The sequence below is a fragment of the Pygocentrus nattereri genome, chromosome 12 (genome assembly GCF_015220715.1).
Source record: "Pygocentrus nattereri isolate fPygNat1 chromosome 12, fPygNat1.pri, whole genome shotgun sequence".
Taxonomy (NCBI): Eukaryota; Metazoa; Chordata; class Actinopteri; order Characiformes; family Serrasalmidae; genus Pygocentrus; species Pygocentrus nattereri.
In genome coordinates, this window is record NC_051222.1 from 6,094,569 (window position 1) to 6,112,976 (window position 18,408).

Here is an 18,408-nt window from a genome sequence, read left to right on the forward strand (position 1 = left end):
CTACTGACCTGCATATTTGATGGTAACTTCAATCTCTTACACGCAACACAAAAGCTAAGAAGCTTAACCATTGTTAACCGGATGTTAATCAGTTAAGCTTCTTTTTGGAACACATTCTGGTATATTATTAAAATATTCTATCTTTTTGTGCAGACTTTATTATGCTCATTTTATTTATGGTACTCTGCAGATGATCTACAGACTTTAAATTATGAGTGAACTTTCCAGTAGAGCTGCGTTGTTTAACAATAAGCATTATGGCTAGGGTTAGGTTTCGGTTTAAGTTTAGATTCAACAGAATTCATCACATTTAACATTTCAAGATCAGATGCATTTAATAGATATTTATTTAAATGATACATCAAGACAGCCAGGACTTATACAAAGCATATATATATAAATATATATATATATATAAACACATACATATATGCATAAGCTATAGATAAGCTTTTAAAGAACTTGAACTGAAACAAGCTTCTAACAATCATGAAAACTGACAGAAATAATGAGGCAGGTACAATCAAAATTCCTCATGATTTCATATTAAAATTGATAAACAGAAAAAAATTAATCATACACATGGCAGTTATTTGTGGATAAGAAATGCATGCAATTTACACTCAAAGTTATTTGGTAAAATATCGATGCTCAGATTATGTTGCATTCTAGTCGTGGTTCAGGAATGAGGTCCACTGTAGCTTCCATGGATAAAAAAGGTAAAAATCTGCACACTAAAAACACAGGACTATATGAAACATTAATTTTGGTAGATTAATATGACCCTCACCATCAAGAAAAGCACATAAAAATGATGCTATACTATACTATAATAAACTATACTAACTATAGATCTTCTGATTCTCGTTATGGAAGGGGATCCATCTGGTTTCACTCTTCATTGTTGGGAAGAGAGAGACGAAAAAGATTTACAAATGCATCTACATAAATATTTCTGGTATATATGCTGGTTATTGAATATATGCTGGTTATTGAAGGGGAAAAAAACCTGGTTTCAGTATCTAACCTTCATAGGTGAGGCAGATGAAGTTGCATTTCTGGTCCTCAGGCAGGCTGACCCACTGCTGACCTCCTCTAGCCTGCACCGCTCCGGTTCTCTCTACAGGGCTGCAGTCTTCTCCTCCTGTCCCGTTACCTGGAGCCCAGTTCTGGTAGCAGACAGACTCTCCACTCACCCAGAACCAGAAGCTGAGGGTGCAGGTGTGACGCAGACCCAGCCACACATGTTCAGTGGAGGCGTTCTGCGCCACCTCCTTCACCCAGAGCTGGATCTCCTCAGAGTGAACTGAGACCAGATCCACATGATTATCTTTGCAGTATCTCAGAGCTTCTCTCCAGGTCAGATTCTGATTGATCAAGATCAGCTGATCTGCAAGCATAAGGAAATATATAAAACAATTATTGTGTGAATAGTTAAGTGCGTAGAATATAACCTGACTTCTAAAAAAAAGCATGAATATAAAACATTCTTTTAAATATTTTAAGCAAGTTTAACGTATTATTTCTATTACAATTATATTTATGTTTAACGTTAAAAAAATTAAAGGTGCACCATGCAAAATTTTGGAACATTTTGAAAATATTAGGGAAATGTTACATGGTAAAACACAGTAAATAAGTGTTAAGGTGATTCACAAATCAGATTTCGTCTCATAGGTTCTGTCAAATACAGTGAAGGGACAAAAATTGTTGATAAATTAAAACAATAACAACCTCAGTCCTTCAGCTCATGTTAGCTCTCCATTCAAACATACATATGGCTCTTATTATCTACAATGTAAGTATAGTAAATTTTCTTCCATTTTGTTTAAAATGTTGTTAAAGCGTTGTATAGTGAAGTCAGTATCATTAAGCCATTTATTCATGAACTGAGCATATAATTATGTACCTACTAGAACTCTAAGCAACCATACTGTAAAGTGTTGCTTGGTTTTCAGGGACACATTGCAAAGAAAAAAATACTGCTGTAATGGTCAATCAAAATGAAGCTATGTACTGAATATGCATCAGAAAATACATGACATTATTTTTGTTTTTAATAAAAATGTGCATGTTAATATTGATAACACATTGCATAGGATGCCAGTATGGTAGCTCTACCTTTATTTGAACTAGGTCACCTCAGATTTATGTTTAAATTGCTGTATTTATATATATATAGTGGCCCCGCCATCTTACTTAGATTGGTAATCTCAATATTGCATAATCAAACTTACAAATTGTACATAAAAGTTAGAAAATGTTGGAACGTGATTCATTTTATACCTTTTATATTTTTATATTAGTGTAGTTGTCTCAAAGGGCCTGATTGTCTTCTATGGTTCTGTCATGGTTGGCTCCTCCCACTAGTCCACGTGCCCCTTGGTTTTGGTTTAGTCCAGCCCCTCATTTCATGTCTCCGCCCATGATTGTTTTCACCTGTTTCCTGCCTGTCCCTCGACCCTTTGTTGTTTAAGCACTGTTTGTCCTTAGTGTTCGCTGGTCGTTGTTTGCTCTTCGTGTTTGCACTGTTTGATCCATTGGATCCTGTTTAGTGTTTATCCCGTTATGTCTGCCCCCCAATCTATCCGTATTGGCCATCTGACTTTGGACTGTTATGACCCTGATTATGGATTTGCCCAGAATAAAAGTCACTTATCTCAGCGTATGCATCCGCCTCATCGCTCCACGTTACAGGTTCTCTATCACTGATACATCACTTTGACAATAAACGGACATAGAAATGTAGGAATACTAAATAAAATTAGAAAAAATTAAGTTAAAATTTCAGTGAGGAAAGATTATATACTGTTACAGAAAAAAAATTGTCCTGTTGAGGAAATTTTTATTGTTCATAATTTATTTTATTTCACTTGAAATTAATACTTAACTTCCAGTTCAAATTTCAGTTCACTCACTAGTCACTTAATCTGAAAAATAAAAACGCTTTGAATTTTTCGTGCTTTCAGGAATTATGAGTGTTTTTGTTGTTGTTGTTGTTGTTGTTTTGTTTTAACAGACAGTGATTTTAAAAGTAACATTCTGAAATAAAATTGCTACTGACATTTCATATGACATTTCTAATGATTTACATAATGAAACATTTCACTTCAATTATTTACTTCATTATATAAAATGTCTTAAGAATGAATGTATTCATGTATGACTATCCAATTTAAAATGTTATATGTACAATTTGGTGTAAAAAATTGCTTCACAATTTTTATTTCATAATGACAAAAAACAGGAATTTTAGTTCGATTACTGCCGATGTTCAGAGTGTCTTGCTGGATGTAATGGGAGTAGATTTTGTGCAAAAAAAATATATAATTTGTTAATAATAATAATAAAATTATTATTATTTGTTAAGTTTTGAAACATGAGACCCGCCTCATACATTTGCACATACATGTGCTACTCTATGAGCTTATGACGATGAAGTTTGAATGCCAGTGTTTCAGGATCATCTCCAAACTTCACACAACTCTGAATAGGGCCCTATCTTTCCACAATGTTATAGACTATGATAAGAAAAACTCTGAGGGTTTTGCAGTGAACAATAACAAACAATATTCAAAAGGTAAACCAACTAGACTAAGTAAAATGTTGAATAAGTGAAATATTACTCACTCTCATGGCAGACGAAGGGGATTTGTGTTCCGCACTTCACATCATGCCAGAGACCCTGGTCAGTCATAGATACTGCAGTACAGTTCTGCTGCCAATCCTGACTAAATGGCTGGTTAGATGGCCAGTATCTGAATGAGGCGTTACTCTGATCTGACCATGTCCATGAGTCGTTGAAGAGGCCGATCCAAACCCCATCAGTGATTGAATGGTTTACAGATTCCCAGATCTCTTTGTTCTCCGTCTGGTTCCTCACACTGGCCAGGTCTGTGTAAAGTTCTCTGCAGTAGCTCTGAGCGTCATGCCAGCTCTTTTTCTCATTGATAAATATGTGTCTCTCAGTGTTTGTCTTGTTTTCTGAAAGACAGTCAAATTGATCAGTTGTGAAAATTACAAAATAAATGAATTAATTACATTTGTTATGTTTCAAATTTCATCACCCACAAAAGATATGTATATGTTCTTACTGTCAAAACACACAAAAGTATATGACTGATCACAGCTTTCATCAGTCCAGGTTCCAGCATCTTTCTTCATTGCAACATAGTATTGTTTCCCCGCATAATTGTTTGGCTCTTTATTGTTCCAGTTTCGGTAAGTGTCTCCCTCCCTGTAGAACCTTCCATCTGCTAGGGACCACAGCCATTTCCCAGCATTCCCTCTGCCTAGACCAATCCAAACAAAGCTACTAGTTTTATCTTTCAGAATAGCATTCAGCTTCTTCATCTCCTCCATGTTACTGATGGTGGCCAGATCAGTGTAGATCTGTCTGCAGTAGCTCTGAGCTTCAGTCCAGTTTTTACTTTCATTCACAAAGTGATACCGATGAGGAACGTATGCAGATACGCCACAGACAGCTGTGAAGAGCACGAGAAAGAGGCTCATTATGACAAACACATTTCCTAAACTTCTTATCCTTCTGGGTAGCAGGGATGGGGGAAACCACAGTAACGAGGAAAAGAGAAAATATTTAATTGGCCAGCAGGTGTTTAATTGCTATAAACGAATATTAGAATAAGTAAAGATGACACCGAGAAGTAAACTTGTGTTCTTCCAAACAGATCATAATATATTTAGTACTGTTTTGAAAATATAACTTTTTACTGTAAACCTTTTATGGTTTTCAGTTTGTATTCCAATATTATGCAGCAGGTCCAGGGACGCAAGCTGATTGGTTGAGAGGTGTTCTATTACCTATGTTATTTCACCATAACATCACATTTTTTTCACAAACACTGTATCACTCCACTGAGATGCCGTTGCTAAGCAATGACTTTGACAGCTGTAGGAGACGATAAAGCCATTTGAATGTTTTTACTTCTCACTTTGCCACAAACAGAAAATGGACACTGTTAAGACCACATCTGACAGACAGCCGATTTGGTCCGACTCTGAAGATGAGACGACACTAAATTCCCAAACTGACGTCACCACTGAGCAGCTTTTCAGTCGGCAGCTGTGACAGAAGAACAGCTGAACAACCTGGAATCAGCCAGAAATGAACCCAACACCATTCGCCAAACTAAACGGGCTGTAAGAAGCTTTACAGACCGGCTGGAACAAAACAACATTAATACTGATCTGGAGAAACTGACCAAACTGAGCTGAACCTGATATTGGCTCAGTTTTATGGCTCGGTCTGATTTGGTCCGACTCTGAAGATCAGACTCGTCTGGCGAATGGTGTTGGGTTCATTTCTGGCTGATTCCAGGTTGTTCAGCTGTTCTTCTGTCACAGCTGCCGACTGAAAAGCTGCTCAGTGGAGACGACAGTTTGGGAATTTAGTGTAATGAGCTGGAGAACAAACTGCTGGCTGAGCAGTGAGTGGGCGGAGCTCGTTACTCTGACGTAGCAACAAGCTGCTCGTTAAGGAGCTATAATTAGGAGGAAGGAACTGAACATTAAAACATTTTAAATGCCGCGTTCACGGCCAGTTTATTCATTTCTTACTGTATTTATTTAACTGCTGTATAAATGCAATAGAATATTCTTGGTTGTGTGTTATCACCAATACCATTACAGCGGTGATTATATTTCACAATAACAATTGTGTTGCATTGCTCAATTAGATGGTTTTGTATGTTAACTATTGTATTTTTTATTGCTGAAATAAGCTTGAAACAATTTGATTATGTGGCTAAGACTAAGACCAAAACCTCTTCTTTTTGATAAACCACCTTAAAGACACAGTTACATAAACACACACTGACCTGAGATGAGGAAAAGAACAGAAACCCATTTCAGATCCATTTCTGAAAGAAAAATGGAAGAAAAATATTTTTCTATAGTGCTGTAAAAGAAGTATTTGCCTCTTCCCAATTTCTTCTTTTTTCATATTTGTCACATTTGACTGTTTCAGATAATCATAACTTATTTCATGAGACAAAGATAATCTCAGTAAACACAAAGAGCTGTTTTTAAATGATAATTTCATTATCTAAAGGAAAAATGGACTATTAGGTTCAATTTCACTAGCCACTCCCAGTCATGATTATAATGCTAAAATAGAAACTCTCTGGCAATGTGAAACAGGCTAGAAGGTTTCCAAATCAGCAAATGATGACAAGATCTAAATACCGATGAGAAACAAAGTCATTGAAATCCCCAAGTCTAGAAAGGGTTACAAAGCCATTGCTAAGGCTCTAGTACTCCAGCAAACCACCATGAGAGCCATTATCCACAAATGGAGAAAACTTGGAGCAGTGGTGAACCTTCCCAGGAGTGGCTGGCCTACCAAAATTTCATATAGTCATCTAAGACTAAGGAATCTTGACTGGAAGCACATAAAGTCTAGATAAGCTTGATCTCGAAGAGGATTTGGTGTTTTACTGTCTTGATCTTGACTTGGTCTTCAAGTTTGGACTTGGTCTTAATAAGGTGTAGTCTTGCACTCATTTTATCACACAAATCATGTTAACTTCTCCACTACAAACACTAAAAGAGTAACTAAAAAGCTGGAAAATCTTTTTTTTTTTACCACATTCGAATGCTAATTTCATGAAAGTGAATCCTACCTGTGTGCTTGTCCCTCGGTTTCCTCTTCATGCACTTCGGTTTGCTTCTCTTCATTATATGACTTAGAATACGGTCAGCTCTGGAGCCATAACATGCTTTGCATGAATGTCTGTCAACACATAGTCAAACACAGAGACCTTTTGTTTCTGACTTTGTATGTGTAGTCATGCAAAGTGTGTTATGTCCCCGTAGGCAAGGAAACTGTGACAAAAAGTGTGACTGAGATAAGTGTGATTTGATATAAAGCCTGAAACATCCATTACATACAACGTGTAATGGATGTTATGGAAGTATTATTAACAACCAAATGCTCATTGGACTCAGACATTCAGTCTTTTTATTCACACTTTATTTTGAAGGTCCTCTACAGACGGTCCACAGGTACTTTTATTAGTAAACTAGTGAAAATTGCTAGCGATAGTTGATTATCAGCATCATTATGGTTAGTGTTAAATGTAGGTGTAGCTGAAGTCGAGTTTGGGTTTACGGTTAGCTGGTGGTGGTGTCCACTACACATGTATACCAATAAAACTCTCACAACTAAGGAAAAGATATAAAGGGTGTAAAAACTGTAGATCTGCTGATGTTGGGTACAGACGAGGGAGCACACCTGGTATCAATCTGCAATTTTGGTTAGAGAACGAAAAAAAGCAGGTTTACAGGCTGGAGCTGGCATGAGGAGGCTCAACAGCAAGGTTGACACGGCGAGGCCAGAGGCGGAAGCTGCTGAGGGAAGGCCCAAAGATGAGGTAGATTGTGGTTTAGGTGACAAATGGTATATCTCTACTGTGACAGGCTGTGTTCACATGCACTGGAAGCACAAACAGGTCACCTCTCACCATACAATGTCCACACATGGTGACTGCAAAGAGCACACCGACTGTCCACAGCACAGAGCAGCACAAGCAACATGTCTATGCTAATAACACTCACACAAGCCAAGCACCCATGAGGGCCTGCGAGATGCTGCTCTGCATGGCCACGTCTCCAATAGTGGGTCACTACAGTGTAATCTATCATACTACAAGCTTAGTTGCATTTAATACTTCTTTAATGTAATGCTACTTAAAGACAGGCTAAGCATCTACAGTGGATTTTCAGTAAAGAAGTTTGTGGTGCAAATTGCCTTATTGAAGCCCTGTTTTGCCTGTTTTACAATCCTATTAGTGATGATTATATCTCCCCTTAAGAATATTGAGCACATCTAGAATTATTAACCATGCATTCAACTCTAAAGCAGTAATAGTTCAACAGAGCACACTGGATGGAACCGAGGGCCTGTAGGAATCAAATGATGCCTGTTTTGCATTTAAAAATATGTCAGTTTAGGTGGTTATTCATCCATCCATCCATCCATCCATCCATCCATCCATCCATCCTCAACCGCTTATCCAAGTCTGGGTCGCAGGGGTAGCAGCCTTAGCAAAGAGGCCCGGGCCTCCCTCTCCCCCGCCACCTCCTCCAGCTCTTCTGGAGGGATACCAAGGTTTTCCCAAGAAAGTCGAGAGATATAACCAACATGTCCTGGGTCTTCCCCGGGGTCTCCTCCCCATCGGACATGTCTGGAACACCTCCCTAGGGAGGCACCCAGAGGCCATCCTTACCGGATGCCCGAACCACCTCAACTGCCTTCTCTCAAAGTGGAGGAGCAGCGGCTCTACTCCGAGCCTCTGCCGAATCGCCAAGCTTCTCACCCTATCTCTAAGGGAGAGCCCAGCGACCCTGCGGAGAAAGCTCATTTGAGCTGCTTGTATCCGCGATCTCGTTCTTTCGGTCACTACCCAAAGCTTGTGACCATAGAACGTAGATTGACCGGTAAATTGACAGCTTCGCCTTCTGGCTCAGCTCTCTCTTCACCATGACGGACCGGTATAGGGTCCGCATTACTGCAGACGCCGCACCAATCCGCCTGTCAACCTCTCGCTCCATCCTTCCTTCACTCGTGAACAAAATCCCAAGATATTTAAACTCCTTCACTTGGGGCAAGAATTCACTCCCGACCTGGACAGAGCATTCCACCCTTTTCAAACCACCAATTATGCAATAATACAGGGCAAAATGACCAAAGCTTAAAGCACAGTGAATAAACAACTTACAAATCAGGCTTTTTTGAACAAATAACAAGAAAATAATAAGCCCCCAATATGTGTTCCTTAAAATATACTTTTGAAGGACAAAAACATACAAGACATGTGAATATTTAAATGAAGACTTGCACTGAAATGAATGTTTTACCTTTATTTTAACTGAGAGACATAATGAGTCGATTACAATTGAAACTCCTCAAGATTACATATTAAAATAAACAGATTTATAGAAAAAAAAATTAGTATACATACAGCCTCAAAAGAAGATACAGATACAGAAGGTACAAATACATACAATTCACACTAAATGTTATTTTACCAAAGATGCTCAAATTTTATTGCATTCTGAATGTAGTTCAGGAATAAGGCCCACTGTAACCTGTACGGATAAAAAAAAAGATAGTCTGCACACCAAACAAACAGAACCACGTTAAAAAATCGTGATTGTAAGTAGAGGAAACGAGCCATTTCATTATTTTACTTTTACTTTGACCTCACAGTCTAAAAGTCATCAATCACAAACAGAACACAGGAAGGAATTACATTCACAGTAAGGATACTTAAATCATAAGGAATCAAACAAGATTGAAATCATTTTCAACAATATAGTTGATTGATGAAGAAACATACAAAGCCTAGATAATGTAATGAATCACTGGAATGGTATTGACCACTAGGGCTTAAGGCACTCCTTGGGGGAGGGGCAACTTGGACACTTTGAAGCATGAAGATAAGGGAAGCCTAAATTGTGTGAACATATGACTGGACATATGTATACATGTATGTGTATCTATAAAATGCACCACAGAGTAGTATCCAAGTGTTGTTGGCTACATGTAACTCAACCACACTGCACTTGTTAACTAACAAAAAGAACCACAAATGAAAGAAAATATATATTCAGATTACATACTTCTTAATCTCTAAGGTTTCCTACAAGAACATGATTATATGGGGAAGATTAAGGTGACAAACCTTGTTAAACCTCCTAGCATCTACTGATAAAAGGGGCACGCATTTAGAGAAATAACTAAGAACTATAAAAGTAAAATTCTGTACATAAAAATAGGACATTTTAAACATCGTGCAGACGTGTAAAATAGTTCTTTCGATCCGTGATGGAATGGCTTCATGACGGTTTGGCGTGTGTCATACCATCCACTTGCTGCAGCTTTAGATCCATGTGGAATATCAATTAAATCGTATAATCAACAGATTCATAATAAATCACACAACTTTGTAGTGATGAACAAGGATGAGTGAACACCATTTGAACTGGATTTAAGTCCTAGAAATGTGACTTTCTGTTACTCAAAAGGTTGTGGTTTAGAGCCACACTGCTGTCTCCAGGGAGAGTCGTTTATTTCTCCATTGTATTAGTGATTGGAGACAGGCCCCACGGGGGGTCAGGGCCTGGTACTTGACATGAGCTGTAGAGTATTATTAATCCAATTTTATGGCACTAACCAAGAATCTTTGAAGCCAAAACTATTAGCTTTTGGAAGAGAATTCTGGTGAACAAACTGGGTTTTCAGATGAATCAAGGTGGTGTCCACTACACATGTATAACAACAAAACTCTCACAACTAAGGAAAAGATATAAAGGGTATAAAACTGTAGATCTGCTGATGTTGGGTACAGACGAGGGAGCACCCCTGGCTTCAATCTGCAATTTTGGTTAGAGAAAGAAAAAAGCAGGTTTACAAATGCATCTACATTCATATTCCAGAAAGAATCACACACAGTAGCTAACTTTCATAGCTGAGGCAGATGAAGTTGAGTTTGTGGTCCTCAGGCAGGCTGACCCACTGCTGACCTCCTCTAGCCTGCACCGCTCCGGTTCTCTCTACAGGGCTGCAGTCTTCTCCTCCTGTCCCGTTACCTGGAGCCCAGTTCTGGTAGCAGACAGACTCTCCACTCATCCAGAACCAGAAGCTGAGGGTGCAGGTGTGACGCAGACCCAGCCACACATGTTCAGTGGAGGCGTTCTGCGCCACCTCCTTCACCCAGAGCTGGATCTCCTCAGAGTGAACTGAGACCAGATCCACATGATTATCTTTGCAGTATCTCAGAGCTTCTCTCCAGGTCAGATACTGCTTGATCAAGATCAGCTGATCTGGGCACAGAAAGGAAAAATCAACAGGGATAATATAAAGTATAGCAGAGATGGAGACATGTTCTTCCTCCATGTTTTTAAGGGAACGTGCAATGTGCCCTTACAAAGTGCATACTGAGTTTAAGCAAAACAAGAGGTCCTGTCAGTGTGCAGCACCCTCATCTCACTCGGTTTTATTTTCATCAACATTATGCAGTCATTATCTGACAACACTATACAAATTATCCAGCAGAAAGTAAAAATCCTTCCTAGGATTTTGTTCCAACAGCATGGCTTCTCTAGTTCGATCAAACAACCAGCAGAGCTGTCCAGGCAGTTGGAACAAAATCCTGGGATGGATTTTTACTTTCTGGACCTGAATTTTACACCTCTGCTATCCACATATGTGGAGCTCAGAGTTTTCCCTTAGAAAATGTCTACAGTCAGAACTAGGCCCTTCATGAGAGAACATCTGTCTGCCTGTTACCATTAAATGCATGTTTAATGCATGTTAAAAAAAAAAACTACACATAAGTTATTGCAATGCAAACTTAATGAGACATAACTTCTTATTCAGGAAAAAGGTTTGAATCAAAATCAGATTAGTGCCTTGTGAGAAAATGCATGGTGTACTTTTAAATGCTGCATGCAAAAATTGAGCATTTCCTAAGCTTCACAGAAACGTAACTACTTAAAAGTGCATAAAACCTATATTTTTGCAAGTGTGTTGTGTACGAATGTAAAAACGAGACAAAATATTGATGATTTTTGTAGGACAGTGATAGTATTTAAACTGTATTTAATTAAAACTTCTCCGTTCAATCATTCTGTAACTAGCTAAAAAAATACTCTGAAATATTGTAAAGATTCAGAAATGATTGATCTTCCTGATTTATTTGTGAACCGTAAAATTATATTCATGTATATAGCATGAATTTATCTACATATGGTTATTATTTAATTTTGTTGTATGTGTATAATAGCGGGTTACAGCGATGCTGGATTTAATATAGCTCCTTGTTGGATTGGGTATTACAGAACCGAATAATGCTTAAGTTCCAAGTGTGAATGGCAGATGACTGAAATACGCCTCTGTTTTGATCAGACTCGGCTCTGTGTGTGCTACTTTTTGAGCTAACGATGATATATTTGGGATATTGAGTTTGAATACCAGTGTTTCCAAATCATCACCAAACTACACACAACTCTGAACAGTCTTTGTATAATAATGTAGGGTTTGACAAACAACATTGAGGTTATTTGAGGGTTTTAGAGTAAACAATAGCAAGTATAGTTGAAATGGTAAACAAACCTGAATAACACATTTTTTGAATAAGTGAAATATTACTCACTCTGAAGGCAGATGAATGGGTTTGTTGTTCCACAGCCCACATCATGCCATTGACCCTGGTCAGTCATAGACACTAGAGTACACTTCTCATTTCCACCCTGATTATCTGGCTGGCCAGACGTCCAGAATCTGAAAGAGGAGTCACTCTGATCTGACCACTTCCAGGAGTCGTTGAACAGGCCGATCCAAACACACGAACTGATTGAATATTTAGCAAAATTCCAGATTTGTTGGTTCTCCGTCTGGTTCCTCACACTGGTCAGATCTGTGTAATTTTCTCTGCAGTAGCTCTGAGCCTTACTCCAACTCTTTGTCTCATTAATCAATATGTATCTATCAGTGTTCGTCTTGTTTTCTGAAAGAGATTCAATTGAATTTACTAATGAATATTTGAATAATTATTTACATTATCAATTATTATGTATCTTTCAAATTGTATAACACACACAAGAAAATACACAATAATTGGACACAATAATGACCAGAAAGCAGTATTTTTTCCAGGCCCAGTTAATAAATCGATAATGTCACATATTAACATGGATATGGATGTTCTTACTGTCAAAACACACAAAAGTATATTGTTTATCACATTCTTCATCAGTCCAGGTTCCGTTATTAATCGTTCCAGGTTCTTTATTCATTGCAACGCAGTATTGATTTCGCCCTAAATTGTTTGGCTCTCCACTGTTCCAGTTTCGGTAAGTGTCTTCCCCCTTATAGAAACTTTCATCTGCTAGAGACCAGAGCCATTTCCCAGTGTCCCCTCTGTCCAGACCGATCCAAACAAAGCTTCTAGCTTTCTCATTCAGAGTAGCATTCAGCTTCTTCATCTCCTCCATTTTACTGATGGTGGCCAGATCAGTGTAGTTCTGTCTGCAGTAGCTCTGAGCTTCAGTCCAGTTTTTACTCTCATTCACAAAGTGATACCGATGAGGAACATATGCAGATACACCACAGACAGCTGTGAAGAACATGAGAAAGAGGCTCATTATCAAGTGATGTTAAACTCGGGCAGAACACAAATAGCAAATAGATTTGCTTGCTGCATATTTTTTTTTTAATTTAAGAATATATAAATATAATGTTATTAAAATAAGTAGTTATTTTACATGCATTAATGGGTTCATTCAACCCAATCTCCAAACCGTCATTCAAGGCAGTCCAGTGTTAATTATAGTCATGATCCAATATTTTTTGGGGAAATCGGTGCATCATTAAATTAATTAACTGTTTTTAATTTTTGTAATAGCTTTGGTCACCAAGGAACTGAATGTCCGGAACTGATCTAATAAAATATCAAATATTCTTTGAAAGCCTTGCAACGTTTTACTGTATTCATGTTCATTTGTATGTGTGTAATATTACATGGTTATGTGTGTCAATTTTTATACAGCTGAAAATCAAATAGTTTCAATTTTCTCAGGTTCCTACTCTTTCACAGTGTTGTATAAGGATAGTAAAATAAGAAGACTTCCAAAAACACTTGAATTGAATCCAACTGGATTCTTAATTAAACACACAGGCACATAAACACACACTGACCTGAGATGAGGAAGAGGACAGAAACCCATTTCTTCTCCATTTCTGAAAGAAAAAGAGATGATGGTAAATATTTGTGCTTCTTTGTGAAACGCATTTTAACCAATAGCACAATATTTGTAGCAGCAGTAGAGTTGAAGTGCTTGAGACTTTGTCTCTGTTTTGGTTACCCTTGGACCTGATACTCCTACACTTAGACTTGTCTTGGCCTCCTTCATTATTCTCACCATGTTTAGACCCAATCCTATTTCATCCCTCACCCCACCACTTACCCTTACCTCTCCATTTTGCATGTTCACATTTAGGGTAGGGTGTCCCGATTTTTTTTTTAGATGGAGAGATATGGTTAAGTGTTAAGCCTACATGACCCTCCAAGCGGAGGTTTTTTCAGACTTGTGTGTTATGAGAAAAAAAGAAAATATGCCAAGATGGCTGAACAAGAGACCTGAGAAACCTGCACATGTAAATATTTTCTCTATTAAAAAATTATAATAAACACTGTATTGTCTTTGTTTAATGTTGTTTCAATGTATTATGGTTGTTTTCTTCATAACAAACATATAAATTTGAACAAGTAGCTGGCAAGCATCTGACTTCAGGTTCACACCACTAACAAATTAGGAGTGGGCGATAACAAGTAACTGTCCATCATCTGTGAAGACATATTATTCCCTACCTTTAACCATAGCCCAGCAGTGCGGAGCTGAACTTGACCCTGCAAACTGGCAGGGTCACCTACAGAGCAGCGCTAGTCGCCTGTTAATGAAATAATGATCCCTTTTATTTGAGGGTCCCGTTTCATAGGGAAGAGATCAACCACTACCCCTAATAACTCAGTTCCAAGGGGCAAGGTGACAAGAGCTAAGGGTAAAATTAAGAAATGGGATTGTGCCTTAATCTCTGTTCTGGACTGATCAACTAATGTTAAAACAATTATATTTTCTTTCTTCAGACTGTCACCAGTGCACATTAACTCAAAGCTTCTCAAAAACCAAACCATAGCATCTAGAGATCTACTTTTTCTTTTTCTGTCCTGATATTGAAACTTTTGTAACATTGGGGAGCGATGATGAGGCAGACGCATATTTGTAGAGAAGCGAGATTTATTGGGGGGCAAATCCAAAATCAGGGTCAAGACGGAGAGACTGGGGTACAGACATAATAAACAACACAGGAATGCAGACTAAACAAAAACAGAGACTAGGACAAATAAAAGAGGCCGGAAGACAGAACACCAAACAATACACAAAGATCAGCTGTGACGGGGAGCGAGGAGGGGGACGCACATGCTAAGATAAGAGACTTTTATCATGGGCAAATCCAGGGTCATGGTCAAAACGGTCCAGGGTCAATGAGCCAACATGGATAGATTGGGGATCAGACATGACATAAACCAGAATCAAACAAACAACACCAGTACAACCAACACAGCATATAACACCAACAACACAGACAGAGATTCAAACAACAAAGACCAGCACTAGACTATTGAAAACATAGGGCTTAAATACAAGAGGGCTAACGGGGGTTCACAAGACACAGTTGCAACCACAGGTGAGAATAATCAGGGGAGGAGTCACCAAAACAAGGGGCCGGACTAGGAAACCAAAACAAATGCACATGGAAGATCAAAACAACATGAACACATGGACAGGACTGGGAGGGGCCAATCGTGACATCAGCAAACTCACAGGGCAAAAGACAGGCCTTAAGTACAACAGGGATAACGAGGGACAGGTGGATAACAGGTGGCTACAATCAAGGGCGGAGTCTGAAAACAAGGGAGCAGGACCGGGAGGTAAACACAAACACATGTAAGACTGAAAGGTAAACACAGGCACATGGACAGGACTGGAAGGAGCCAATCGTGACAACTTTGAATATCAGCTTATACTCAGGAGGCAGGGGATGGGGAGGAGGGAGGTGGAGTGTGGAGGGAAACTCTTTTAATGGGAAGTAATTTCTTTTTATTGTTTGGCTGTTTGTCAATTTAAAAGATGTCCTAGCATCCCTGTTTCTCGTGTACTGTGAATCAGTCTATTACATTGAGTAGATTAGATGTCCAAATGAGGCTCACTACCTTTATGACTGTTGAGTGCTTCCTGGCTGCTTTCATGTTACAAATGAATACACAGCATACTGACAGTTGGAGACAGCAGCAGCTTGGTTTACCATTGGCTGAATGACCTGTGTATATATAAGGGTTTCAATATCTGAGTTGTTCCATATGGACTTTTATTTCTGGAATGGGATTCCAGCTCTTATGCATCCTTTCCCATATAAATATCCATTCAATACTTAGTTGTTTCCTTTCATAAACAAAGTTTTAAAAAGAGGTATTTAAATTGACTTCAATTAACCAATTTAAAGGTAGGCTATCATACTGAAACTGCTCAAACACACTGTTAACCCGAGCGAAGTGGCAATATTACACCATGCAAGATAGATTTGTATCAGATCGGTATCAGATCATTGCCATCTGTGACTGTGTTTGATTTAGCCACTGGTTGGTTGCAGTCAGAGTGAAACAGTCGAGAATACTAATGAGAAACCTTCATTACATCTGCCAAATTTTAAGAATTGTCCAGCCTCCAGGTTTCCCCCCTCCCTCCCTCCCTCCACACATTACAATTTGCATGATTCTCTGGACACTCACATCATGGACTCAGCCAATTGTAGACAACTTCCTTGATCCATGTCACTTGACTGCTGAACTGGTTACACCTGTTTGGTTGTCAAGCTTATATCGACGTATTTCCAGCCTTTCCCATAGCATAACGAGGATTCATTTTCCTGTCTGTACTCTCCTTGTTTATCATATTTTTCTTCGTTCTTGTTTCTGGTTTCCAGAACCCCTTTTTGTTACTGTTGTTTCAGAATGTTTGTAGTACTGACCTTGACTCATGCATGTTTCTGACCTATTCTCTTCATCTAGTGGCTATGTATGTATTTTTCTTCTCTTGCTTGTTCTGGTCTGGTTCTGGCTTTTGTTCATTTACTCCTTGTTAAGAATTATGTATCAAACTTTTACATCTGCAAGTGTCTGGTTAGACTGCCAAGCATTAGAAGAATAGAGAAAAAAAGATATTTCAACTATAATTTAAATTTGGATGAAGATATTATTGGACCTACAGTTCATTTTTAAAAACATTATACTTTTGCTGTTTGTGTCAGTTAAAAAAATCAGAGGTGCATACATGAGCCCATCAATACAGAATTTAAATCGTTACATTGCTATAACCACAATGTAATGACTGAAGAGCTTTAAGCATTATTTCTCTCAACTGAAGTTGATCTGTAAGACCAAGAAAATTTGATAGGAAGCAGTTAAACACTAGGATTAGGAGTTTGTGGTTTTTAATCTTAACTTAGTCTTCAAAGTTGGGCTTATTCTTTACTAGGGTCTTGACTTCCTTTCAACTCGTCTTCACAAGGTGAGGTCTTATTTGGAACTGACAAATGTGATCTGTACTACAGCCTCAGTAAGTACACTGTAAAGCATAATACTTGCACTACTTAATGTTTTGGTTTACATATTGGTTGAAATCACTACTAAACAGCTACCAACACAACATTTCTTGTATAGTCCTTAATTACTGAGGTAAATCTCATTAAGATTAGTTCATTTAGATAAGTCCTTCAGACTGAAGGGTCTTGTGTGCAAAAAGGTTCCCAACATCCTTGTTGGTTTTGTTGGTTAATTTATAAATATAATTATTTTTGCAAAAAGAATCATTTCGCAGCAAAGCATGCTTTCACAAATGTAAAGTTTACACGTATTTTACAAGTTTTGCTATTCTCACCATGATTTTTATTGTGTTCAGGTTTACCACTTCAGCCTGGAGCCTAACACTAACAGAATGGCAAGGATGCATTTAGGTTTTAGAGTCTTCAGAAACAGGTGATACTAATCTTAGTCAATTCGTCCATTTAATAAAATAGGGTTGCTTGAATTGATGCCGGTACATCACACAAGGAAGAATATGTGATTCAAGTTCAACTAACTAGTTAAAGTATAGCCAGCTCAATGGAAACTATTTACAGGGACTAGGCTGTTTGAGTTAACCTTACTTTGTGCAATTAGACTATAGCTGATGTATATAAAGTTAAGACAGCCAATCTGAGTTTACAGTATAATATTTCCATGTTCACATTTTTTATCACAAATATCGCATTAATACATAAAAAGCAAAAAAAAAGTAAAAAAAAATGAATTCACTGGTGTCACTGAATTCATTTTAAGCCAATGAATGTGAATCCTACCTGGATTCCTTCGTTTTCCACTCTTCTTGCTCTTTGGTTTGCTTCTCTTCACTTTCTACCTCTGTGTCTCTCTGTCCACTTAGAATATACCTGTTCACTTTTACCCCTCCCATCAGTTTCATGTGCAGTCCTGCTAACAGATGTTATTTGTTTCAGTGTCCAGGGAGACCATAACACACTTTGCATTGCGTCCTGCCAACACATGGTCAAACACAGTAGCTTTCTGTTTTCAATCACTAAATTGAAATACCAGTGATGTGCTAGTTTAGGGAAAGTCCAAAAACTTTGCATATGTTTTCAAATAGGCATACAAAGAGGCATCTGTGTGTAATGGTCAGACAGATTAACAGACGCTCGCAGGTAAGATGAGGAGGTGTTAATGATCCACACGGTCCAAAAGGGAAAACACAGTTCACAGAGAATAGTCC

The 18,408-nt window shown here is 38.2% G+C and overlaps 2 protein-coding genes across 2 annotated transcripts; both read right to left on the bottom strand.

Moving 5' to 3' along the window:
* Window positions 1-590: 590 nt before the first annotated feature.
* LOC108414215 (macrophage mannose receptor 1-like) lies at window positions 591-6,659 on the bottom strand. Its single transcript, XM_017687034.2, has 5 exons — window positions 6,642-6,659; window positions 5,838-5,879; window positions 4,095-4,484; window positions 3,631-3,984; window positions 591-1,390 (listed from the first exon to the last, which is right to left on the bottom strand). Exons 2-5 carry the CDS (start codon window positions 5,875-5,877, stop codon window positions 1,023-1,025), a joined length of 1,152 nt encoding a protein of 383 aa, XP_017542523.1. The 5' UTR covers window positions 5,878-5,879; window positions 6,642-6,659; the 3' UTR covers window positions 591-1,022.
* Window positions 6,660-8,983: 2,324 nt separating this feature from the next.
* Window positions 8,984-18,066, bottom strand: LOC108414214 (macrophage mannose receptor 1-like). The gene is made up of 6 exons (XM_017687033.1): window positions 17,981-18,066; window positions 13,721-13,762; window positions 12,735-13,139; window positions 12,177-12,530; window positions 10,483-10,845; window positions 8,984-10,395 (listed from the first exon to the last, which is right to left on the bottom strand). Exons 2-6 carry the CDS (start codon window positions 13,758-13,760, stop codon window positions 10,391-10,393), a joined length of 1,167 nt encoding a protein of 388 aa, XP_017542522.1. The 5' UTR covers window positions 13,761-13,762; window positions 17,981-18,066; the 3' UTR covers window positions 8,984-10,390.
* Between the last annotated feature and the right edge of the window lie 342 nt (window positions 18,067-18,408).